At 47.3% G+C, this 22,585-nt stretch overlaps 2 protein-coding genes across 3 annotated transcripts in view; one reads left to right on the top strand and one right to left on the bottom strand.

The window, feature by feature from the left end:
- Window positions 1-2,374: 2,374 nt before the first annotated feature.
- On the bottom strand, window positions 2,375-11,016 carry HEXD (hexosaminidase D). 2 transcript variants are annotated; one of them, XM_050318962.1, is made up of 12 exons: window positions 10,894-11,016; window positions 10,638-10,747; window positions 10,484-10,571; window positions 9,388-9,552; window positions 8,024-8,207; window positions 7,326-7,397; window positions 6,397-6,592; window positions 5,954-6,036; window positions 5,071-5,149; window positions 4,892-4,993; window positions 4,295-4,384; window positions 2,375-3,439 (listed from the first exon to the last, which is right to left on the bottom strand). In XM_050318962.1, exons 1-12 carry the CDS (start codon window positions 10,957-10,959, stop codon window positions 3,271-3,273), a joined length of 1,404 nt encoding a protein of 467 aa, XP_050174919.1. In that variant the 5' UTR covers window positions 10,960-11,016; the 3' UTR covers window positions 2,375-3,270. The 2 variants fall into 2 exon arrangements, with proteins under 2 accessions (XP_050174919.1, XP_050174920.1); XM_050318963.1 differs by lacking the exon at window positions 10,894-11,016 and adding an exon at window positions 10,828-10,857.
- Window positions 11,017-11,218: 202 nt separating this feature from the next.
- Window positions 11,219-22,585, top strand: part of OGFOD3 (2-oxoglutarate and iron dependent oxygenase domain containing 3) — a 32,988-nt gene continuing 21,621 nt past the window's right edge. Inside the window, exons 1-6 of the mRNA XM_050318964.1 lie at window positions 11,219-11,359; window positions 11,583-11,845; window positions 14,320-14,395; window positions 15,278-15,320; window positions 21,369-21,433; window positions 22,033-22,089. Of these exons, the coding sequence (XP_050174921.1) occupies window positions 11,241-11,359; window positions 11,583-11,845; window positions 14,320-14,395; window positions 15,278-15,320; window positions 21,369-21,433; window positions 22,033-22,089 (623 nt within the window). The 5' untranslated portion in view covers window positions 11,219-11,240. The remainder of the gene's footprint in view (window positions 11,360-11,582; window positions 11,846-14,319; window positions 14,396-15,277; window positions 15,321-21,368; window positions 21,434-22,032; window positions 22,090-22,585) is intronic.

The raw sequence follows: 22,585 nt of genomic DNA, 5'->3' as shown, positions 1-22,585 counted from the left end.
TAATCACATCAGGTACCAGTGCAGACCTCTGCCACTACACGTTGGTGAAGTTCTCTGAGTCGATGGAATAATCATGTGGTTTTCAGTCCCTTCCCCACATCACTGCAGCTGGGAAGGTGCTGTGTGTGAATGGGAGAAAATGAGGCAGTTAGCTGAATTTGGCCTTTATTCTGAAGCACAGCTGTAAGCTGAGCACAGTCATCAAACCCGTTTAAATGTTGCAGGGTGTAAGACCTTGGAGAGTTCCTCATTTAAATCCACTGTAATTTATACTCCAAGTGGTGCTCATTTTAGAGAGAGGAGAATGAGATTGGGGATTTGAAGAACTCTTTCTTTCCCCACAGTGTAAAATGAGAGTGGTGAGTGTTCTAAGGACTTCCAGTAAGAAATACTGAAAAAACCTAGAGTGTTTAATGGTACAGTGTAGGCACAGCCTGTGGTAACTGCTGCTCTGTGTCAAGGACATGCAGAGGGCATTTGTGGTGTGCATTGCACTTACAATCTGAGCCCATGGGTAAAACAGGAAAAACCACCTGCATTCAGTCACAGCTATACTGGGCTTCTTTTGTATTCCCATGAGAGCTGCCATTCCATGGAAGATGGAAACCATGCTTAGTTAAAATCAGCTTTTGAAAGGTACGTCTGCTGGTGTAACCCTGAGCTGCATCCTGTGCCCTGCTCTGCTGAGCTCTTGTGTATCCAGCTTGCTGTGCATTCCTGGTGTCAGTAATGGATGGACTCATGGACTGTGCAACGTCTCACACAAAGACTGAAACAATGTAAGGAAAACTGAGAAGCCCTGGAAAGGGGAACAACCTCTAATAAGGTACAACCTGGCTGGAAGTACATCCTGTGGAGTAAGTTGCCTTTTGGGTTATGTTCAGTGATCACCTCTCTGAAGGTGTTGTGTGGTGTCCCCCTCAGCCCTCAGTGTCCTGCTGTGGTGGCAGGAGAGGGGTGGCAGCTGCCACTGTGTCTGGGAGGGGTTTTTTGACTCCTCAGCCTCTCAGAGCAGCTGAGCCATCCCCTCTTGTGCCATTTCCATTTGGCATTGGGCAACTCTGCCAGTGTACAAACAAGTACAGCTCCAATGGCAACCTGAGTTCCACAGTTTGACCTAAAGGGAAGCTCAGACTGAGGGAATTGTCTCTTACTGTGGGTTCTGCCTGGTGTGTTTGGGCTGATACACCTGGGAACATCCTGTTTCTCTTGGTCCACGTTTGCTTCCTGTCCTCAAAAACTTGATCTTTGGCAGCTGGAAGACATCACCCCACTTTCATGTTTTGCAGTAACTGTGTGTGTGTAAATTTAACTTGCAAATGGCCTTAAACATGGGTTTGGTTGTGGCAGTGTGTGTGCCCTCAGTGATGTGGGGCAGCTTGAACTGTTGAGGACAGCAGGTGCTAACTCAGGACAGGTGCTGTTCTTCCCTCTTTGGATTGTCCTCTCATGCTCCTCGTTTGCCACTTCTCACCGTTTTGCTAAAAGTTTTTTTGGATGGTTTTCCTCACTCCTAATGTAGCCTTAGGTGTGCCTGGGGTGAAGTGGCTTGGGCTCAAAGAATGATGTGAAAGGCTAGTTTTGTTAGGAAATTGGGTCCTCCTGGGACAGCATTACAGGAGATGGAGTTGTCTTTTTTGCATATCAGGCCATCTACTGACTTGTGCCTGGACAGCTGTACTTTATAGGACTTAGAAATTATTGAAAACCAGACCTGACACCCTGCCCCATAAACCAACCCTGTCATGTCCTGTACCACGACTGTGCTGCAGGGACAAAACCAGAGTGCTCGGAGTGCCTGCTGGACAGAGAACACTGCTTTAGGTAATAATCCAGTAATCCAATGTTGGGATGTTTCACAGGGAAGTAGGATCAGCTGTGCAAGTCTCAAAGGAAAATCAAAGTCTTTAAACTGTCTAGTTGATATCTGACTCTTGGGCTGTATTTATGAAGTCACAGATACCAAAAACTCAGCTGGCTTAATAGTAAAGAGTGCTAGTCCTGACACTGTCATAGATTGCTGAGAGGCAAAAATGCTTCTTGAAACTGTTCAGAAATTGCCTTTTTTTTTTACTGTAAAATTGCAAGTAGAATTGCAGCAAGGCCTTGTTATACTGTCTTTTTTTAAAATAAGTGCATTGATAAAATCAAATTTGATAACTTGTTTTGCATCACTGTAGTATTTTGTATTGTTTTTAATTAAAATTATTAAAATATTAATGGCTGTCTAAATTACTCCTTGACACAGACCTGCTGGAGGAGTTAATGGAGACCCAACTCTCCACTGGTGAATATATTTCCATCTTCCCTCCTTTAAACCAAACCAACATGCCACACACACAAAAAGAAGCACAATTCCACAAACATTTTGAGTATCAAAGGATTTATTCAAGAAAAATAAGTTAAGATCTTGTTTAGTTCAAGGTATGTAACTTTTGTAATTAAGGTATGCATAACAATTGCTTAGTTTTAGATAACAACCTGCATGTGGACCTGATCACTGAGCTGAGCTGATGCTCTGGCAGCCAGGGAAGCAGCCCTGTGTTTGGCATTTTCCTTCCATGTCCCAGCTCATCGTTCCTGGGGCTCCCTCTGGCTCTGTGATGGCACGGTCCCCTCGTGCCTCTGCTGAGAGCTGGCAGCCCCTGCCAGGCCCTGCTAATCCCTGACCTCAGGCTAATCAAAGCAGGGTTTAAGCCCCACACTTTTATGTGTTTCAAAGACTGAAAAAATCCAGCCCCAAATCTGCAACAAACCAACTGCTCCTGCTGTGGAAGGACTGGTGATGGAACAGCAGGACACAACACAGCTGACACACGGAGCAGTGGCAGGACAGAACAAAAGGACCTAAAGCACGGTGTAAGTATCCTAAATGTTTCTTTTTATGAACATTGCAAAGGCTGGACATGTTGGGCACTGACTGGAGCAGAACTTGGAGAACTTCTCCAGGTACTGTTAAGTAAGAAAGTCTGTTGCTGCAAATATTGACTGGGTTTTTCTCCAGGGTGGTGACTCGCTCCTGCCTTCTGTTATGCAAGGGCAGCAAACCTGACTTACAGGGCAGGTGAATTAAGGCTCAGAGTGTGTTAAGACAGGAAGATTAAAATAGACTTGAAGTCTATTACACCAATAAATTCCTTCTTGCCCTCGGGTCACTGTTGTTTAATCACAGTTCAGCTCTCCAGGTGACAAACCCCAGCTCCATGACTAGTTGCTGGTTTTCACTAGCCATGTTTCCCCATGGAATGAGACAGACTAATTGAAGTGCCCCTAATTTTGTGCTTTTATTGCTTCATCTAAATCATCCACCACTTGCTGCAGCTTCTGTAGGCTGGGGTGGACGTTCTCCTCCATCCACTCCTCTATGGCACACGGGTGGAAAACTTGCTCCATGGCTGCTTGGAGGTCCTGCACCACAGCATTCCACTTGGAGAGGAGACTGAGCAGAAGGGAGAAGGAAGGAACAGTGACATTTGCAGGTGAGCTCTGCCTCAGGGGAGGGCTGGCTTACTGGCCTGAGGAAGGGAGTGCTGCCCTTAAAATGACTTCACAGGAAAAGAAGCATCCATTACAACAGCCCAAAGCACTTGATTTTGTTCAGATGGCCAAAGGTTGATGCTGTTTCTGTTTAAGTACCAATAATCTTGGCACTTTTCTCATGCAAGGACTTTTAAAGTACCGAGATGTGAGCTCAAAAAACCACTATACACATTTTAAGTGTAACTGAAACCTGCTGTGAGAGACTTGGTGGGAATTTAATTCTGGGTTTTATCAGAAAGAGGAGATGCAGTTGGATATTCACCTTATCACAGCCAAAAAAAAAAAAATAAAATAGCATGAATTGGCAAAATGTGCAGGACAAGTTGTGAACAGCACGTGGTGACAGGGAGCAGGGAGGAGGGTCTGGCTTTATTCCAGTCCCTGTCTGGAAGCTGGTCCATGGTGAAATCCTCCACCAAGGCCAACCACTGCACAGGAGTAGACAAGGGAGAGGTTTTTGGAGACCATTTTTGTACTTGTATTCAAAGAATTTATTCAACAGGAGGCAGGCAAACATAAAATTAGAATCCGAGAATGGTTTGAGTTGGGAGGGAACTTTGATCATCTAAATCCAACCCCAACATTTTCTGTTTAAAACCATATTATGAATACTTAATATGAATACTTAATATTTAATATTCCCACCGATGCTTCTGAGATAATTACAGAAAGAGGCAAGGACTCAAAACTCTGTAATTAAGTGCCCAAAATATGACAGGCTGCTTCCCATGTGATGCAAAACAAGAGGTGTTACCTGACTGCATCTGGCTGGAAGAGGTGCATTATTACAGGGTGAATAATCTTCCTTTTCCTGTGGTAGGGGCTGAACCAGCCTGTGACATACCTGAGAATGGATACCAATAGGAGCAGAGTTGGAAAGAGCAGTGACATCTGGGTTTGTAGGATGGCAGGGAGGTGGGTAAGACTGCAGCTGAACTTCTGCACAGAGACAATGCTTTTATTTAAGTCTGTCTATCTTTGGAACTAGCTTATAAAAGGGTGTTCTTGGCAGTTGATAAAAACTGATCATCTGCTGCAGTTTAAGTTTCGTTTCGAGCTCCTTTTTTTGTAACTGCACTGTTCAAAATTTTCATTTCAACTTTAAATAGCAGTAAAATGTAATTCAGGAATAGAACTAGATGCCTGAAATAAAGGCAGCACACAGCATTTAGGAATTCTGCTGAAATATTTTAAATTGCCCTCTAAATATGATGTTCTGCTGAGGTGCCAATGATGCCTGAAATGCAGAGCTTGATGTTTAAATCATTTTGCTGGAGTTGTGCCCCACTTGGAGGTGATGCAGCTCCAACACTGGGGCAGCCAGGCAGAGAATCAACAGAAACCTCAGTACCTGTTCCTCTCGAGAAGTTCCTCCACTGATGACTTGAGGTAGAAACTCACTTCTGTCACAAGGGTGAGGATGTTGCTCCCAGGAAAGGTCCCCACACTCGTGCTGGACAAAGAGGATCCATTCGTTTCTGAACTTACCACAGAAGGAGAAGCACCTGAATTCTCCAGCTGGAATTTTACCTCATGTAAGTATCAATTTCCAGGTTAGGCATTCCCAGGAGCTTCTCCACGTTTTCTTTAACCTTTTCAGAGTAGCCACCTGGCAGAAGACAGTGGAAATAAGGAAAAGGAGCCTGAGGGACCAAAATGTTCACACAGGAGGGTTCTTCTGGAGTTCTCTGCCTTGGCTCAGCAGTTCTCCTCGGGTGGAGATTTTTTTTTAAAGGTAAAATGGGAATAGAAGAAGAAAAAACACTTGTGGGTGGGAAGTGGAGCACGTGGTCTTTCACACAGTTGTCTGGTAAAGCACTTGCCAGCTCTGAGCTTCCCATTCAGGATGCTGAATATTTCTAGTGCCTGAGTTAAAAATCAGTAGGCTGCAGGGCTTTGTTTTGAAAATAAGAAATGCAGCAAGACTAAAAAAACCCCTTCTGTTGACAACTGCCTGTAAAGAAACCAGAAACTACAGGAAGTATTTTACCAGGCAGTGTCCTTCCTACATCCATTTTAAGAAAAGTGATTCCTTGAAGCAACTTTTATACTTAAACAAGATCTAAATCTAAACTAAATTAATCTCATTTATATGTCAGTATTGTTTCAAATCAGTTTAAAAAGCAATTCAGCTTCTTAAATTTATTTTTTATTATAAACATGAAGTTTCTCATCATTTCTGGGTTAGAACATAATAAATGATGAGTATCCAATGGCTGTTTTTAAATACTCAGGCCAAGAGACTTCTCTGCTGCTGCCATGACTGCAAACTGTAATTTATTGTTCATAATTCAGACCACGATCAGATACTCAAACCACCTCAAAACACAACAAGCCTGTGCCAACCTTAGGGCAAGGTCAGCTCCCTCTTGTGCAAGGCATTAGCTGAGAGAGAATAAAGTTGTCATTGTACCATTCTGTAGTGCCTGCAGACACACTGCCAGGGATGGAATTGCCACTGGGAGAAGCTCACACAGAACAGAGAAGTGATCATACCTGTGTAAAAAAAAAAAAAAATCCATTATTAGATATTTTACTGGTAGAACATACTAAACAAGTGGGAAGTTTTAATATTTCAATCCTTAAAATTAAAGAGCTTTAGAAACATCAGCTTCTGTCTCAGAGAAGGGACTTTCTATCCCTGAAACACAAAGTATTCCTGTCTTACTAATAAGAACAGATACAAACCAAATTACTTTCTCAAGGCAAATCAGAGACAGAAATTGGAATTCAGCTCTCTGGTATTCCCTTGCAAAATTCCCTTCCACCTCCCCAGCCTCCCTGCAGCCCTTAGGGAGTTTTGGGGTGAAGTTGCCTCCGTGTTCCCCCTGGAACCATTCCAAGGGCTGTTCTCACCTCTGCCAGCCCGTCAGGGCGATACCTTCAAGGACATCAGGGGGGGTCCTGCTGGCCACTTCCAGCCACTCCAGCTGGTTCTTCAGGTGGTGCCCAATAAGTGTGAGGGACTGATTCGCTCCTGTGGCTCCTTTAAAGGCACTTGCAAACCACACCTTGGAGAAGCCACATCTCCGATACTTCTCTATGAGCTGCACTGCAATGAGACACAAAGGGGCACTCACAGGACGAGCCTTTCACATTTCAACCCTGGCTGAAATGCTGGAGTAAAGAGAAACCAGGGTCCAGTTCCAACGGGTTGCTGAGGTCCCAAGGATGGGACATTTGACACCTTCTCTGAGGAGCCTTTTTGTTGGCTGCCCTCCTGTTTTCATGGGTCCAGTTAACTGTATTCCATCCCCTTGGATTGTTACAATGCCAAAGGAACCTTGGGCACGTAACAAGCCTGCTCAACATCTGACAGCTGATTCTTCTTCCAACAAAGAAATATTTTCATGCATGTTAAATGCCTGATTGGAGCCTTTAGGAGTTTCCCTTTGAGCTCTGCAGATGTCTGAAGCCTTGAAGCTTCTTTTGCAGAGCTGCTCAAGACAGGGCTATCGCTCCCACTGGTTTCAGTGTGAGGAGAGTTGATGTAACAGTGCTTGTGAAAAACCTCTCAATGCCCCATTAGTGTTGAAAAGAATTAAGCAGCAGACAATGCAAGTCCTTCATACAAGAAGCATAAATAGTACAAGAAAATTATTAATAGCAACTCTACTGTGAACTCCAACGGGCTGTGTTTATGCTGTTAAAGCAACAAGAAGCAATTTAACAAAAATAGAATAGTTTGGTGTCCAACTAAGGTATGCTTTAATGACACAAATTTGCTTTGGCTCTTTTGCTTAAACAGCTCTTTGCTTTACCCAGCTGAGCAGAGAAGCACAAACCTTTGCCCTCCACGTGCAGGTCGGCTGCGTAGTCCCAGATCATGGGCTGCACCAGCTGGGGGACCCCCGACTCTGCAAGGAACAGAGCTCTCCTAAGTAATGGAAAACAGCCAGGTAAAAGGGAGAACTAAGGACAGATTATTGGTGCAGCAGCACATGTGAGGTGGTCTGAAAATGCTGGAACTCCATCTATGCTCAAATTTTAGCAGTGGTTTCACATTTTTCAACAAACAAGACTCGTGATGTCAAGGTCTTGGAGCTACCCCACAATTCAGTGTCAGTCCTCAGGGTGTGCTCCGTGATCCCAGAGGTGTTCCCAGGGCTGCAGCTTCTGTGTTTGCACCACTGGGGCCAGGTGCTGCACAGAGCAACAGCAAACATTGGAGGGTGGTGAGAGACACAGAGATTTAGACTTGGACCACAGGCTCTTTTATCTGAATGTGTTAAGAAAGTAGAATTGATGGCAACCACTGCAGGATGAGCATTTTGTTTAAGTGTTTGTGTTCAGACTTGCCCACAGTCACACAGAAAGTCTGGTGACAGCCAAGGCCTGAGTGTTCCTGTTCTCTGGTCAAACAGATACGTCTCATCTCTTCTTGTTTGCATTATTTTCAGTGCCAGCAAATCTGTTTTAACTGGCTGTATAAAGCCTTTTTGTATGACACAAAACATGCCTCACCCCATCCCTGGTCACACACCTGCCAGTGTTTCCTCACTCATGCCCCTGAGCATGTCGTCCCACACGATGGGAGTCACCCTGGGGTAAGATGAGGCCACACAACTGGCAACTGCCTTTATGTGGGCCAGGCACAGCTTCTCTGGGGTGTTGTGTGGCTGCTGCAGCCACTGCTTGGACTCCTCTCCCTCACCGAGGTAGTAGACCTGAAACATCAACAAAGAATCCTGACTGCTTATATACAAAAAGAAAATGGGTTTGACATGGTATCATTAAGTCATCCAATATCCCAAACTTTTTGCCCAGATGGGACACTCTGAGTGGACACATTTGAAAGCACCTCTCCGTGCTGTCAGTGTGCAGGAGACTGTGGCCGTGACTACCTGTGATCAGAAGGGAATTTTCCTATAGAAACTAAAATATTTAAATGCTGGATTTGCCTTGGGAAGGTTTGTCCTTGGGAGTAGCTCTCACCACATTTATTACCTTCAAATCTGGCAATACCTCAGGTCCTGACTTATACAAAATGAGGTTCCTCTCTCAGGAAAGGAGATAATCTGTATGAGTCTAAAAACAACTTGAGGGCATGTCCTAGTGCAGCCCCCTCATACTTGGTCCATGCAGAGAGTGCATGCAGGCCTGTTTAGCTGGATATGCATTTAAACTCTTTGCTGTTTTAGAGCAGGTTTTATCCACAACACAGGTATTCTACATAAATAGCATTTTGCTTTATAAAAGCCTGCAGCTCCTCGTCTAACCTTGCCATCAGTTCCTACGCAACAGGATACAAACCACTGACTTACACCAGTACAGTTCAGTGATCACAATGAATGCCAGGGATCTGTGTACCATCAGGATGGTTTTAAGAAACTATGAGGCAGGAGAAAACTCAAGGTTCTGTTTCTCAAGAAGACAAATTCCCAAGATAAAAAAAGTTGTTTCCCACCACAAAAGGCTTACTTTGAATAACTTGGCCAGAACAGTGAGACAACATCTTACATAAAACTCACATCATTTGTACTGAACAGCTCCAGTAGATAATCTCACTTTAAATACTCATTTGACCTAAACCCAAATGCTGACTTAGATTTAAGAAGCTGCTTTCAATACTTTGATATTACACTCAGATTAATTGGAATGACATCCCTTGTTACTGGAATCAATTAGTGTCAAAAAGGCTTTTCTACTCTGGCTTGAGTTGTGTTTTCTCTCCCCAAATCCCACCCAAACTGAAATGCAGAGTCACAGAATCACAGAATGTTCTGAGCTGGAAGGGACCCACGAGGATCATCGAGTCCAACTCTTAAAGTGAATGCCCATGCAGGGTCTCAGCCCTTGCCATCACTCCTCAAAGGGAAAAAATTCCCAGCTCAAGGGAAGTCCCACCTCATCACATCCGATGTGGAGCCATTCCAGGCCCTCGTGCAGGGCCATGACCTGGTCAATCATGGCCTTGACCAGCGCCAGAGACTCCTCCTTGTGTGGGTTCAGGGCGTTGGGCAGCGCCGGCACCTCCCGCAGATGGGCGAACTCCCTGTGCTTCAGCACAAACTGCAAGGGAAAGGAGAGCCTGGGGAGCAGCCACGGGGCGAGGGGACAGCGGTGTCCCCTGTCACCAGGGCTCTGAGAGCAGCTCCTGCTAAAACAGGGTTTGGCTGGGAGTGAGCGCCAGGGCCAGCACAGGGTGGGACAGGCTGGGGGACACGGCTGTGCCTCTTGGTGCTGGGGGGTCTCTGGGTGAAGGAGATGGTGCAGTGTGACCCTGATGCCAAATCCTACAGCTGGCACAGCTGGATAACGGAAACATTGGGATTTACATCAGAGATTTCCCAACACAGAATCACAGCATGGTTCAGGTTGGAAAGGACCACAGTGGGGCATCTGGTCCTGCCTCCCTGCTCAAGCAGGGTTATCCCAGAGCATATGGCACAGGATTGTGTCCAAATGGTTTTTGAATATCTGCAGTGAGGGAGACTTCACAGCCCCTCTGGGCAATCTGTTCAGTGCTGGGTCACTGCACAGGGAAGTAGTTCTTCCCTGTGTTCAGGTGGAGCTTCCTACCTATCAGTTCCTGCCCGTTCCTCTTGTGCCATTGCTGTGCTCCCTGAGCAGAGCCTGATCCATCCTCTGCCCCCTCCCTGCAGCCCCTGACACACCCTGGGGAGGTCTCCTCTCAGTGGCTCCTCTGGAGGCTGAACAGCCCCAGCTCCCTCAGCCTTTCCTGCTCCCAGAGATGCTCCAGCCCTTCAGCATCTCTGCAGCCTCTGCTGGACCCGCTCCAGGAGCTCCCTGTCCCTGCTGTGCTGAGGAGCCACAGCTGGGCCCAGTCCTGCAGATGTGCCTCCCAGGGCTGGATCACTCCCTGACCTGCTGGCAGTGCTCCCTAACGCCCCCCAGGATCCCACTGTCCTCTTTGCCCCCCAAGGCACTGCCGGCTCAGCGCACCCACCCTGCTCCCCCATCCCATCCCAGCCCCGCTCACCTCCATGTGCCCGAAGCTCTGCACCAGCGGCACCACGTCCAGGCCCTGCGCCCGCGCCCGGCTCAGCACAGCCCGCAGCTCCGCGGGGCTGGGGAGAGACCGTCAGTGCCCGGGGGGTACCAGGCAGGTGGTACCTGTGGGTTTGTGGCAGTACCTGTAGGCGTGCGGAGCCCGCAGCGGCTCCAGAGGCCCCGTGTATGGGAAGGTGTCCTCATATTCCAGCAGCAGCCCGGTGGCACCCAGGGCACGGAACAGCGGCAGCACCTGCGGGACGGGGTGAGTCCTGGTGTCCCCATGCCCTCCTCACCTGGGCCAAGTACGTCCCTCACCTGCCCCAGGCACACCTGCGCCAAGCGCATTCCTCACCTATGCCTGGTAAATCCTGCACCTGTCCCAGGTCCCTCCCTCACCTGTTCCAGGTACGGCGCGCGGGGCGCGGCGCCCTTCAGGTCCAGGTGCACCAGGCGCCGCCGCATGCTCCGGCCTCGATTGCTTTGGGCTGCCGCCGCCGTGCCCCGGCACACACCGCCCGCCCGCGTCCCGCCGCTCCGGCCCCGCTGTCCCGGCGCTGCCCGCCCGCGTCCCGCTGTCCCCGGCTCTCGCTGTCCCAGTTCCCCGCTGTCCCGGTTTCCCGCTGTCCCCCCTCCGCCGCTCCCGGCCCCGTGCCGGACCCTCCCGCCCGGCCGAGCGCTCTCCCCAGGCAGGCCAGGCCAGCGCGAGGCGCGCCGAGCGCATCACTGGCGGCGGAGGAGGCGCGATGGCCCCGCAGCGCCGGGCGCTGCCCCGCGGCCCCGAGAGCGCCGGGAGCGGGCCGGGAACGGCGGCGGGAGCTGGAGCGGGAACGGGAGCGGGCCGCGGGGGCCGCCGGCACAGCAGGTACCCGCACGGGGGGGGCCCGGCCCGCACCTCCCGCCCGCTGCCCCGGGGGCGGCGGTGCCCAGGCCCGGCCGTGCCGCGGCTCCGGGGGAGCTGCCGTGGGGGGCGGGCGGGGCGGGATCGCGGGTGTTTGTAAATATTTGTGCGTGTTTGTGCTCGAAACCAGCGCCGGGCCCGCTCGGCCCGTCCGTCGCTCACGGCCCGTGCTGTGCTCCCCCCGCAGCGCCAGGAAGGGCCGGGCCCGGCCGGAGCCGCGGGGATGGCGGGGGAAGGCGGCGCTCCTGGTCCCGCTCCTCCTGCTCTCGGCCGCGGCCGCCGGCAGCCTCGTGCTCTGGAGCCGCCTGCTCGCCCGGGACGGGCTCTCCGCGGATGGCATCCCCCAGGACGGGGTCACCGAGGTGCTGGCACATCGCGGCGACAGCCTGCGGGACAAGTTCGTGGAGATCCCCTGCTCGGAGGACTACGACAGCCACAGGCGCTTTGAAGGTATTTGAGTCCCGCGTGGGGTGACTGTTCAAGGGCCTTAACACCCGACTCTGTGAAAGCAAACTCGTGCTGCAAAACTGCCGTGTTTCCAGCACACTCCTGGTCACTGAGTGTTGCTTAAAGCCCCAAAACCTCCACGCCCCTTGGGCCAGCCCAGAAGTTGTTCTGAGAGGTTACTCTGTCAGTCCTGTGTAATTCTCTTCTGGTGCTGCTTTCTTGGCCTCTGTGAAATAAACCTTTTGCTGAGCCCGTTTCCAGTTTCTTTTCATACTCTGTTGATTCCTGAAATAGGCTTTGGGAATGGGTTTGCTGCTGGTCAGTACCATACAGGGTGTGGGATGGAACTGGTTTAGGACACTGTCTAATTATCACCACCAGCATGTGGTAATTGCACAAGTGCCAGTTTCTGACACGCTTGTTTTGGGATGTGCATGTGCTGATATCTTTTGCTGCTGCCTACAGAGCACTTCTCTGCCTTTATGTCCTTTAGCTGAGCCTGTTTTTTGTCAAATTGGGATCTGTTTCCCCTGCCATTTATTTCTTTGGAGGGTTGTTCAAGAAAAATGGAAGATTTTCATTGTCTCTGATGAAGAGCTGTCACGAAGCCACCAGCACGGAACCTTCCTTGTGGGGGGGGGGCGTTGACAGAGCACCTGAAAACACATGTTAACTTGGCATAGTTACTATGAGGAGAAACTGCTGTTGGCAGTTATTCTCCCCATCTCAAGGAAGGCAGGAACTCCAGGGGTATCTGTGCCCAGGAGGAGCAATGAATGTGTTCTCTATTTTTTGGGGCTGTCCCGAGGAGCAGCAGTGAGTCCTGAGTGCAGGGTGAGGTGTGACCTCTTGGCTTTGTGAGGACGATTGACCCCCTGATCAGCCCAGGAGGGACAAAGGGGAGGCATCTTGTGTTTGTATTTTCATTTTCTAATTAAGATGTTTCTCAATGCGTGGGATTGATTTGTGTTTTTAGGAGATGTTTTGACGCGCGTTGCCTTCAGAGGGAGTTCATTGGTGTTAGAAAGGCGGGAGCAGCTGTTAATTGGTTAATTGAAGCCGGGCTGTGCTAACGAACCCTGCACTTGGCTTTTTCCCCACGCGAGGGGGGTGATGAGCTGTGACAGAGCCGAGCTGTGTTACCGGCAGCGGAGCCAGGCATGGAACGCGAATTGTGGTCACTGCCAAACTGCATCCAGCTCGGGAGCTCTGGCCACTTTAGAAACGGGTTTCTGTCACTCAGTAGCTCCTCATTCCCAGCTTTTCCCCTGGCCTGACACCCACAGCTGTGCCAGCAGGAGGCACATTCCCCTCATCACTTGCTGTCTGATGCTCAGCTGGGAAGTTCCACAGCTAAGATGAGCTTTTTTATTGATTTATGCACTTGGCCCCTGCTTCCAACTGGACTGGTGCAACTGAGCTTCCAGTTTGCTTCAGATGATGTGGTAGCTGGTGGCAGAGCAGGTTTTATTTGCACAGCACTGCCTGCCTGTAAACATTCTCCATACAAAAGGAAATGTGCTACTGCCCAGAGGCCAACACTGAAATGATCGTGTTTGCAGAGGGAAGGGTGTTGTGTGAGCACGGTCTCGTCTGCACTCTGGATGCTGTGGCCAGATCTTGGCCATTTCTGCTGCCTTGGGACATGGTTGACTGCTTAAAACTGCTGTGGCTACGGGTGTGTGTGATGGAACTCGTGTGTGGGAGACAATAGTAAGATGCTTTTCCAGAGGTGAGGTCAGTGGATGTGGAAAGCAGAGAAGCCTGTGAAGAAAGGGGAGGAAAAGGTCTGACACTGAGACTGTGTCAGGGCTGGCCCACAGGACACACTCCTGGGGTATATCCAGTAAGATGGAGTGGAAATTCCTCCAAAGCACTTGTGCTGTGGCAAAACTTCTCCTTCTGCCAGCCTGGTCATTGTTATTATTTGCTTTTGATCAGAGCACACTGATGCTTTCTACCTGCATGGGTGAATTGATTGATTTATCTGCAGGAGTTTTGTGTTCTGAGGGGCAAATAATCCTAGAAGAGACACTCAGTGCAGGAGCAGCACATGAATTGGTAGGGGCCAGGAAATGCTCCCAGCCCAGCTTTTCTGTGCCATTACATCTGTATGGGGATCTTTCCCAGAAAACTGCCAAGTGGGACATCTCAAGGCCTCTGGTGGTTCAAAATTGATCTTATCTTCTTTTCTTCTTCTTGCCTGAAGACTCTTGTGGACCAGACTTCTCATTCCACAAGAACTTTCATCTCTTCTTCCCCTGGAACTCTTACTGCTGGCTTTTCATTCCCAGGAGCTTTTAAACTTTAATGTTGGATTTCTTAGCAAGGAATTTTTTTTTTTTTTGTTTAATCAAATCTTGTCCAAGCTGTGTGCTTTAAGACACTTGTGTGCAAAGTCTCATTATAAAAACCTGCCCTGCAGGTGGTTGAAGTGGTTTCAGTGGCTTTTTTTTTCTTGCTCTTTTGTGTTCCAGGGTGCACTCCCAGGAGGTGTGGAAGGGGTGTGAGTGATGCCATAATCACGAGGGAAGAAGCTGAAAGAATCCGTGGGTAATTCCTCTTTTAGCTCCAGCTTTTCCAAGCACTTCCTTTAATGACACTGTGCCAATCTTTGAGGTGCAGCACAAAGCTCAGTAGTTTAAGCAGGATGGGTTAAAACTGATTAAAACACTAAATTTGAGGGGTTTAAAACCATTTTGCATTTTTGCTGTAGTGAGGGCAGTTCTTTCACAGAGTCTCTGAGGGGCAGGAGTGCTTCACTGAGAAAAAGGAAATGGAATTAAATAAGTTTGAAAGGATTTTCATTTGCCCTCCTGTTTCATTTGGCCTTTAAAAGCAGAAGAAAACAACAGAAGTCTCCTTCCAGCAGAGTCTCTCAGGGGAATTAATGAACTGGTGCTGACCTTGTAGTCCTCTGTGAGCACTACCTGGTGTGTTTTAATCAAATAGGAGGGGTCAAATTGTGCAGTTTCAAAAGTCATCAGCCTCTCTGAGTGGGATTTTCACTTGATAATCAAGTGAGTGGGGAGTGTCAGTAGTGCTTGAAGGGATGTGCAGCTCCTGAGTGCTTTCTTCCCTCTCTGATTCAATTCACTTGGGCTCCTGGTTGGGATTTTCTGCACTGCACAGGTTTATCTGTACTGCCCCCAAGAATAAAGATCTGGGGGGTTTTTTATGTTTAAATTCACTTGGCCAGAATGTATTGAAAAGGTAATGTTTTGGGGGTATTTTGGGCGTTTATGGGAGGGAGCTGCAAGCTCAAGTATTTGTTCTGCAAAACAAATACTTTGTTCATGCTTAGCTGCAAGATCTGATTTCAAATAACTGGGAGCTTCTGTTAACTCAGTTGAGGGGTTACACCTTGTAAATAAGGATTAAAGGACAAAGTAATCAGCCTTCAGTTCTCATCTGAGATTATTGTTTTGCCTGCAGAATAGCAGAGAGGGGACTGTCCTTGGGAGGATCTGATGGAGGGGTGAGCAGTGTCCTGTTACTTTCTACATTCTTTTACTGCCAAGGCAAGATTATAAATGCATTTTTTGGGGGTCGAGGAGATGGAGAATTCTTTCCTTCTGTTCAAACTTGGGAAAAAAAAAATTGTTTGGAAAGTTATCTCCCGTTAATACCTCTGTTAGCAGTTGCCCTTTCCTTGAATTCAGGTTAGTTATTTCCAGCACCTCCCTTGAACTGATTTTCTCTTCATCTGCAAACAGTTCCTGTAGCAGAAGTGCAGTGGTTTGACTTCTGACACTGAATTACAGTGGTTCACAGCATCAGGTAAAGATTGGGTTTGTGTGGTGACAAAAAAGCCATGTAATGTCTTAAGTAGACCTTAGAATAATATTCTTTAAAATGAAACCAATCCCACTTATCTTTAACGAGCACATTTATTTTAATTTCTTTACCCTGCCTTTGTTCTCAGACTGTTTTTGTGTACAAACAGGAACTGGTTTTTGAGTATTTGCAAACACAGGCACTTCTTTGGGCCCCTGCTGAGTTGGGGCATGTGTTAGCAGAAAAGGAGAGGGGTGTCAGTGGAGAAAAATAAGACTTTACTGTCCTTGTGATTGCTGAGAAAGACCTGAAAAAAACATAAACTAAGAAACTGAAGCAGTGCTGCCCATCTCAAACAACATGTTTAAAAGATTTAACCATCTGTGGTCAGCTGTGTTGGGATCCCTTGGATTTTTTTCCAGTTCTGTGGTTGCACAATTTGCCACTTTGCCTGTTGGGACCCCCAGCTTGGCTCCTGCCATCAGTGGGTTTCTTCTCATGTGTTTTTGGGGCCCTACATGTGATTTTTCATTGCACTTCCACAAAGAGTGTATAGCTATAACCCAGACAACCTCATGGATTTGGACCACAGAAAATATTGTCCAGCTGGGGGTCAGGGAACTGGGAAAACTGAGGCAGGGAAAGGTTGGAAAATACGTGAGGGGGAGTTAAATTTATTGCCCCAAAGCACAGAGCTGGGCAGGGGTGCTGAGCTGGCTTTGCTGGACAGCAAGCCAGAGCATCAGACAGATACAAATCCATCATCAGTGTTATTTTGGAAGCGTCACTGAGAGGTTTTTAAGAGAGGAGGGAAGTGAGGGAGAGGGGGAGAGGATGCTATCGCTGCAATAACATAAATCTGCTGAGAATCTGATGTGCATGGAGAGGTCTGGGCTCTGAGCCAACCCTTCTGACAGGGCTCATCCCCTGTAAATGGGAGGAAGTTGTTGTGTGCTGTTGATCCTTAGGGGAAGGGGCAGGAACAGGAGCTTACCCAAAATAGTGGCTAAACACTGGAAGATGTTAAACACAAGAGCTGACCAGTGTTTCTGGGAGATCATGGAATCACAGGATGGTTTGGGTTGGAAAGGGCCTTAAAGCCCACCCAGTCCCACCCCCTGCCACGGGCAGGGACACCTTCCACCAGCCCAGGTTGTTCCAAGCCCTGTCCAACCTGGCCTTGGACACTTCCAGGGATGGGGCAGCCACAGCTTCCCTGGGCAACCTGTGCCAGGGCCTGCCCACCCTCCCAGGGAAGAATCATCTTCAGGAGAAGCCTTTAAACACAGTCTCTTCACCTGGTTTCTGTTACACCTCTTTCTCCTGCTCTGCCATTTCCCTCTCTCTTTTCCCACGTGCCAGTTTGTATTCCCCAGCTCATGGGGTGAATCTTTTCCCCCCAGTGCTGTCTCGGCTCTCAGGCATCATTAGATCCTGCTGGGTGTGTGCTGAGGGGGTTTAGATGAAACTGCCTTTCTTCATTTGAGCCTTTCATCTTTTCCAATCTCTGACCTGCATAGCATACAAAATGTTTCCAGTCTTATTTCATCCAGCAGCTGGGCCTGTCTGCTCTCAAGCTTCAAGCCACTTGGATTAGGTCTGGCTTGTTGCTTTAATTTAGAGTGCCTGGATAATTCTGTCCAATTATGCCTGTTGTTCTAAGACTATATTTTTTTCTTTTAAAATACATTAAATAACTCCTTGTTGCTGTTTAATTATTTGTTTATTCTTTCTTTAGCCACTTGGATCTGTCCACTATTCCAAATAAAATGTCTACAGATTTCTGTTGGGGTGCAGACTGCACGTTCATCCTCTTGGATTTCTTCTTAGCCCCTTTTTAAACAACATATCTGGTTGGGGGATTTTTTGTCTGTCACACTTGTTATGTTTTGAATTCCCAGAAGTGTGTTTGTGTCTGTGTGTCTGGATATCATTTATTAATTTAAAGACCTAAACTTGCAGTTTGTGGCTGTCAGTTCTCTCCTCCCTTTGTTGGCTGCCCTTCCAGCACAGCACAAAAACTTGTTTCCCGTTCCATCTTTTGGTGTTGACAAACACCTGAATTATTGAGGCCTCCCAGGAGTCACATCCTACTTGTCATGCTGAGCTCTCTGATCTTCCTTTCCTAATTTTTCCTGGATTTATTTTTATTTACACATACACAGCAAGGCTGGAGGAGACCACAGTAATCTTCTGGTCTGACTTGCAACAGAACCCAAACAGGAGTATCTTCTCCACCACTTACCTGCTTTCCCTTGTGCATCTGTCTCCTGCAGTTGTTTTATGCTCTGTTCCTTACTCACAGGATGTGAATTCCATTGTTCTCTTGATCTTTGCCTCAGCTTAGTTGTTTAATTCTTCATATCAATGAAGGCATTTCCCTTTTCAGCCTCCTGTGATTTTCTAACTCTTCCCTGCCTGCTCTTTCCCTGTACACCCCCTGCCTGTGTTACCCCTCCAGTCCTGACTCGTTCCTTCAAGTCCTTGGAGGTCCCTGGTGCAAATAGAACGACTCATTTACCATCAGACCTACTGGCATTTATTGAGAAGCCCCAGGGAAGAAATGCCTTGGTGAGCCACTCAGCTGCAGTGCAGGAGGGCTGGCAGGAGTGGTCATGCAGCCCTCCCTCTGCAGGGAGAGTTAATTAATTAATGTCTGGGGGAAGCAAACAGCCTATGTGGCTGTGATGCCCAACAGGGGGTTCTGGTGTGATTCAGAACCCACGTGAGCAGTGGTTCTGCACACTGTACCCCTTCTTACTCTGCTTCCAGCCCTCCCAGCCCAGCTCTGGGGTGCTCAGAATGCTGCCAGGAGCACCCAAAGCCTCTCAGGTCCTGGCTGGTACCTCCACAGGCTGAGGAGTTTTCTGCCTTCCCAATTAACCTCCCGATAGCCCTCAGGAAACCCCTACTTGGGAGGAGTGAAAGACCTACTTGGCAGCCTCTTTGCCTCCCTCCCAGCTGTGTGCTGGTGGGATTGTCTGGGCTGAGCTCCAGGAGGCTGGGGAGGAACTGCTTGTGTCCACTCTGTATCTGCTGTAAATTTGTCCTGGGCTCTGTAGCCAAATATTGCATTTACCTTCCACAATAAGCTGTCCCTCCAGCAGTCTGACTGATGTGTAAGTCACACTGGTTACACTTGTGCTTCCTAATTAAACCTAATTAATCTAAGAGGCATGCCCTGAGACCACACCCCTTGTCTGTGTGCTCCTGACTCAGGGGTACGTGCAGGTGGGATTGTTTTGGGAGTCTGTGCAGGGTTCCCTGCAGTGACACCGATTTTGGTGCTGCCCAGGAGTTCAGGTAGAACCTCCACTGCTCTTCCCTCTCACCTAGAGTGTGTGAGCACTCCCACAGCAGCAGTGGGGAAGGGTTTGAGTGCTGCCAGCTCCTCTGTGGATAGTTAGAAGTAAGTTTTTTGCATTCTTGTCATTTAGGTGGTGTGTCTGCTGTTTTTTTTACAAGTATCACTGAAAACCTCTCATGAGCTGGAGGAATTGGTGTAGATGTGAATAGATATTTAATGCTTGGCAATCCCTTTTAGGGAGGAACAAAGGCAGGGCCTGTCATGCTTCCCAAGATGGGAAAATTGCTCCTTTTTGCCATATGCTGAGAAATGCTGGGTACTTACACGTTCTTTTTGAATCCTTTTAGCAGTGAGAGGGTGGAGAGTATGGGACTAACAACACTGAACACCTATTTGTGCTTTTTATTTTTTAGAGGAAGGTTTTATTTCCCTTCTATACAAAGTTCTGAAAACCAGGATAGGGGGGTAATTCTGTCCAAAACAGCCTCTCAAAATAGGGTTGTGGGTGTGTGTTTGCCATCTCTGTAGAGCTTTCAACCTGGGAACACTGCCCTGAACTGCAGGCTGACCCTGGCTCAGATACCTGGGCTTGAAGTAACCAAGATTTTCTTCTCAGTGTCAGAAATTATGCTGAAAATGTTTAATTTTCTGAAATGGCAGAGGCCAAAATGAATGTGTTTTGGTTTCTTTCCCAGGTAGCTGTTAAACAAATAGTTCTGTGTTCACCTGTAAACAAGTCCCTGTCTGGCATTAAGTTGTTTCCCTCCTGTCTGAAACAACCCCAAAGAATGTTCTTTATTTCTCAGATTCCCTTTTCAGTCTTCATCTGGCTTTTCTAGGCTTTGTATTGTGGTTATTACCTGTTCAGTTCTGAGTACCTGCAGTTCTTGGGGTGTCTTTTATTGCTTCACTTGGTTATTTTGCACCTCCCTATCTGTAATCATCTGAGAAGAAATGTCTGAGTTTGAAAAGGACGTGGAAAGAGTTAGAAAGGCAATTTGGTTTTAAATTAAATTCATCTTTTCAGCCGTGTCTTGCTACTTATAATCTACTTTAGGATGGTCATAAACATATTAATGAAGCTGCACAGGCTGGGGCTCATATTTTTGTCCAGAACTCGGAAGGAATAAATGAAAGTATTTTGCTTGGCTATTACAAGAACTGCTCTTGCAGGAGTGGGACATGACTTGTTTTCCTAACAGCCCTCTGAAGCTTTTGGACAGCTGTGGGAAGGGCAGGGCTGAAAAGCTCATGCTGTGTCCACTTGAATAGCTTGTAACTTGGTGTGTTTTTCAAGGGGTGAATAAGATTATTATAAATAAAACTATCCCTTGTAAAAGGAGGTGTCAGTGGGGTTCCCCGGCTTCAGCTCTGGAGCTCAGAGCAACTGAGGCTGCAGAGATTTTTCTGAGGGACTGTTATGAGTGTTTTCCTCCATCACAAATGTTATGACTGCTGGGATTTTGTTAGAATAATGTAAAGGGTATTTGATGCATCAAAAAAAAGCCAAATTCCAAGATGAGTGCTTTTGCCAGGATATTGTGTATCAAATATGTGTTTACTTTGGTGTCAGGCAGGTTAATTAACTGTTGCAATTTGATTTTTCTAGTAAAAAAAAAAAAAGCTACCATTAAACAGTCATTTTAAAACACTGTTTAACTGATGCAAAGCAAACATGTATTTTGTGGACGGCAAGGGACATACAAAAGTGTACTTTATTCAATGTACAGAAATATTTTAGAGTCCTGAGGGGTGGCTCTCCATCCTGGCAAATCTGAATACTAATTTTTTTAGCTTGTCTGGAGCTCAGCAGAAGAGTTTGGCTTGAACTGGATAAGAAATGGATTGAATTTTCATATGTAAAAACCTTTCACTGTGTGGTTTTCTCTTACAGCAGTTTAGAAATTGAGGAAAGGAGAGTGTGACTCTAGTAAGCCTTAGAATTCTAACTGTTCTTTTAAACAGCCTTTTTAATGTCTACATTAAATATGAGGAGTATACAGGAACTCAGGGTGGAGGTGAAGTTTTAATAACAAATGCTGGGCAAGATAAATATTAGTGCTGCTACTTGAGCACTTCACAAATACTGGAAAATTAGTCATCCTTGTGTGGAAGGGAAATGTCTTCAAGAGGGAATCCTGGAACACAGAATTTTTACCCCCAGCCCATGGCAGTTCCCTGTCAGGTTGGGATCTCAGGAATAGCAGTCCTGTGCTTTTTTCACAGTACCTGAATATTCTGTGCATCCATACAGTGATCTCAGAGAGGTCTGCAGTTTGTAAAGTAAACCTTATATTGGGAACCCAAATGCCAGAAATTAATATTTTCACCTGGGGAGGCTGAGGGAAGTGAGAGCCAACTCGGGCCGGTTATTAAAGGTTACATAGTTAAATAATGATAAAACCTTTTCATGCTCATTTTTCCTCCTGTTTCCTTTGCCAGGCATCAATTTTGGACTTGCACTCCGGAGCTCTTTCCCTGGGGAAGCATTTTGTTAATCTGTACAGGTAAAGTGGGACTGTGTTTCCTGCCTCTTGTCATCCCACACCTTCCGTGCCCACTCCCTGTTCCAATTTCTCACACCCCGTGGGCTGGGATTGGTGATGAGAGACTGTGGAATTTGCTTGGATTCACCACGGTCTCCAGGACTGGTTAAAGAGCTTTTGTGGCATGAAAAGGGATCTTTTGTTGAGCTGTGGGCTCTTTGAAAGCTGCCATTATCTTTATTTTGATGTTCTGGCACCAGGAAGTCAGAGTATTTTTTTCCACAGTTATAATCTAGTTTGTCAGCAGGGGGAGAAATCAAGTAGGCTGAACTCTTAAAAATTCAAATCCATGTGCTTATTTTGTGATTTGGGAGGGAACTTTTTTTTAATGCCTGGGGAATTCCATTACCAGCTGCAGCATTTTGATCCTTTAATCTTTCAACATTTAATCTTTTAGCAATTCTTTTGCACACCACGCTCAAAAGCATCTGTAGGATTTTTTGGGTTGTGTTTTCCCTCTCTGTGAGCAAATCACAGGTGGGGGTGAGGAGGCATCTTGGTGTTAACTCAGGGATTCTGATTCAGCAACTCCCCTTTTAACCTGTTGTTTAACTTTTCAGGTACTTTGGGGACAAAATTCACGACATCTTCACCGAAGAGGATTTTGCCTTGTACCGGTAAAGGTTTCCAGTAACTGCTGAATGAATCACAAACCAGAACTTCATATTTCTGAGGGTTTTGTTTTTTTAGGGTGCAGGTTGGGAGGGGATTGTCCTTTGCATTTATACATCTACTCAAAATAGTAATCTCTGAGCAATAAGATGGCTTGAGGAAGAGAAATAAGAGGACCTTTTAGTGACTGCTTTGATCAACACCATCAGCTGCTCTGAGCAGGGCAGGGCAGTTCTGGTGGTGTCAATGGGATCCCACATTTCCCTTCCTGCCCAGGGGGTTGATGCAGCCCTGGGAGCCAGGGGAGCTGCTTTATCTGAGGTCTGGGGTGATTTGCTGCAACGTTGTAGCTGGGAATGTAAAATCCTCCCTCCTGAACTCCTGTTTGTTGTGTTAGAGGATGGAGACAATTCTGTGCCATTATGACATCAGGAACCTGGTTTTTCGGGGGGTGAAATGTAGCAAAACATTAAAAATGGTAAAGCAGGATTTATTATTATT

This window comes from Myiozetetes cayanensis, unplaced genomic scaffold (genome assembly GCF_022539395.1).
Source record: "Myiozetetes cayanensis isolate MyiCay16 unplaced genomic scaffold, myiCay2020 scf22, whole genome shotgun sequence".
NCBI lineage: Eukaryota > Metazoa > Chordata > Aves > Passeriformes > Tyrannidae > Myiozetetes > Myiozetetes cayanensis.
The sequence above is the reverse complement of the archived record's forward strand: the minus strand, read 5'-3'. Positions and strand labels throughout refer to the sequence as shown.

What these genes read in the sequence shown, in the direction of transcription:
- HEXD (XM_050318962.1), bottom strand. Translation starts at nt 10,959, where the DNA reads ATGCGGCGGCGCCTGGTGCACCTGGACCTGAAGGGCGCCGCGCCCCGC. An exon ending in AGAGCTTCGGGCACATGGAG is followed by an intron (nt 9,553 to 10,483) that starts GTGAGCGGGGCT and finishes TTTCCCTTGCAG; the next exon opens with TTTGTGCTGAAGCACAGGGA. An exon ending in CCTGCACGTGGAGGGCAAAG is followed by an intron (nt 6,593 to 7,325) that starts GTTTGTGCTTCT and finishes GTCTCATTGCAG; the next exon opens with TGCAGCTCATAGAGAAGTAT.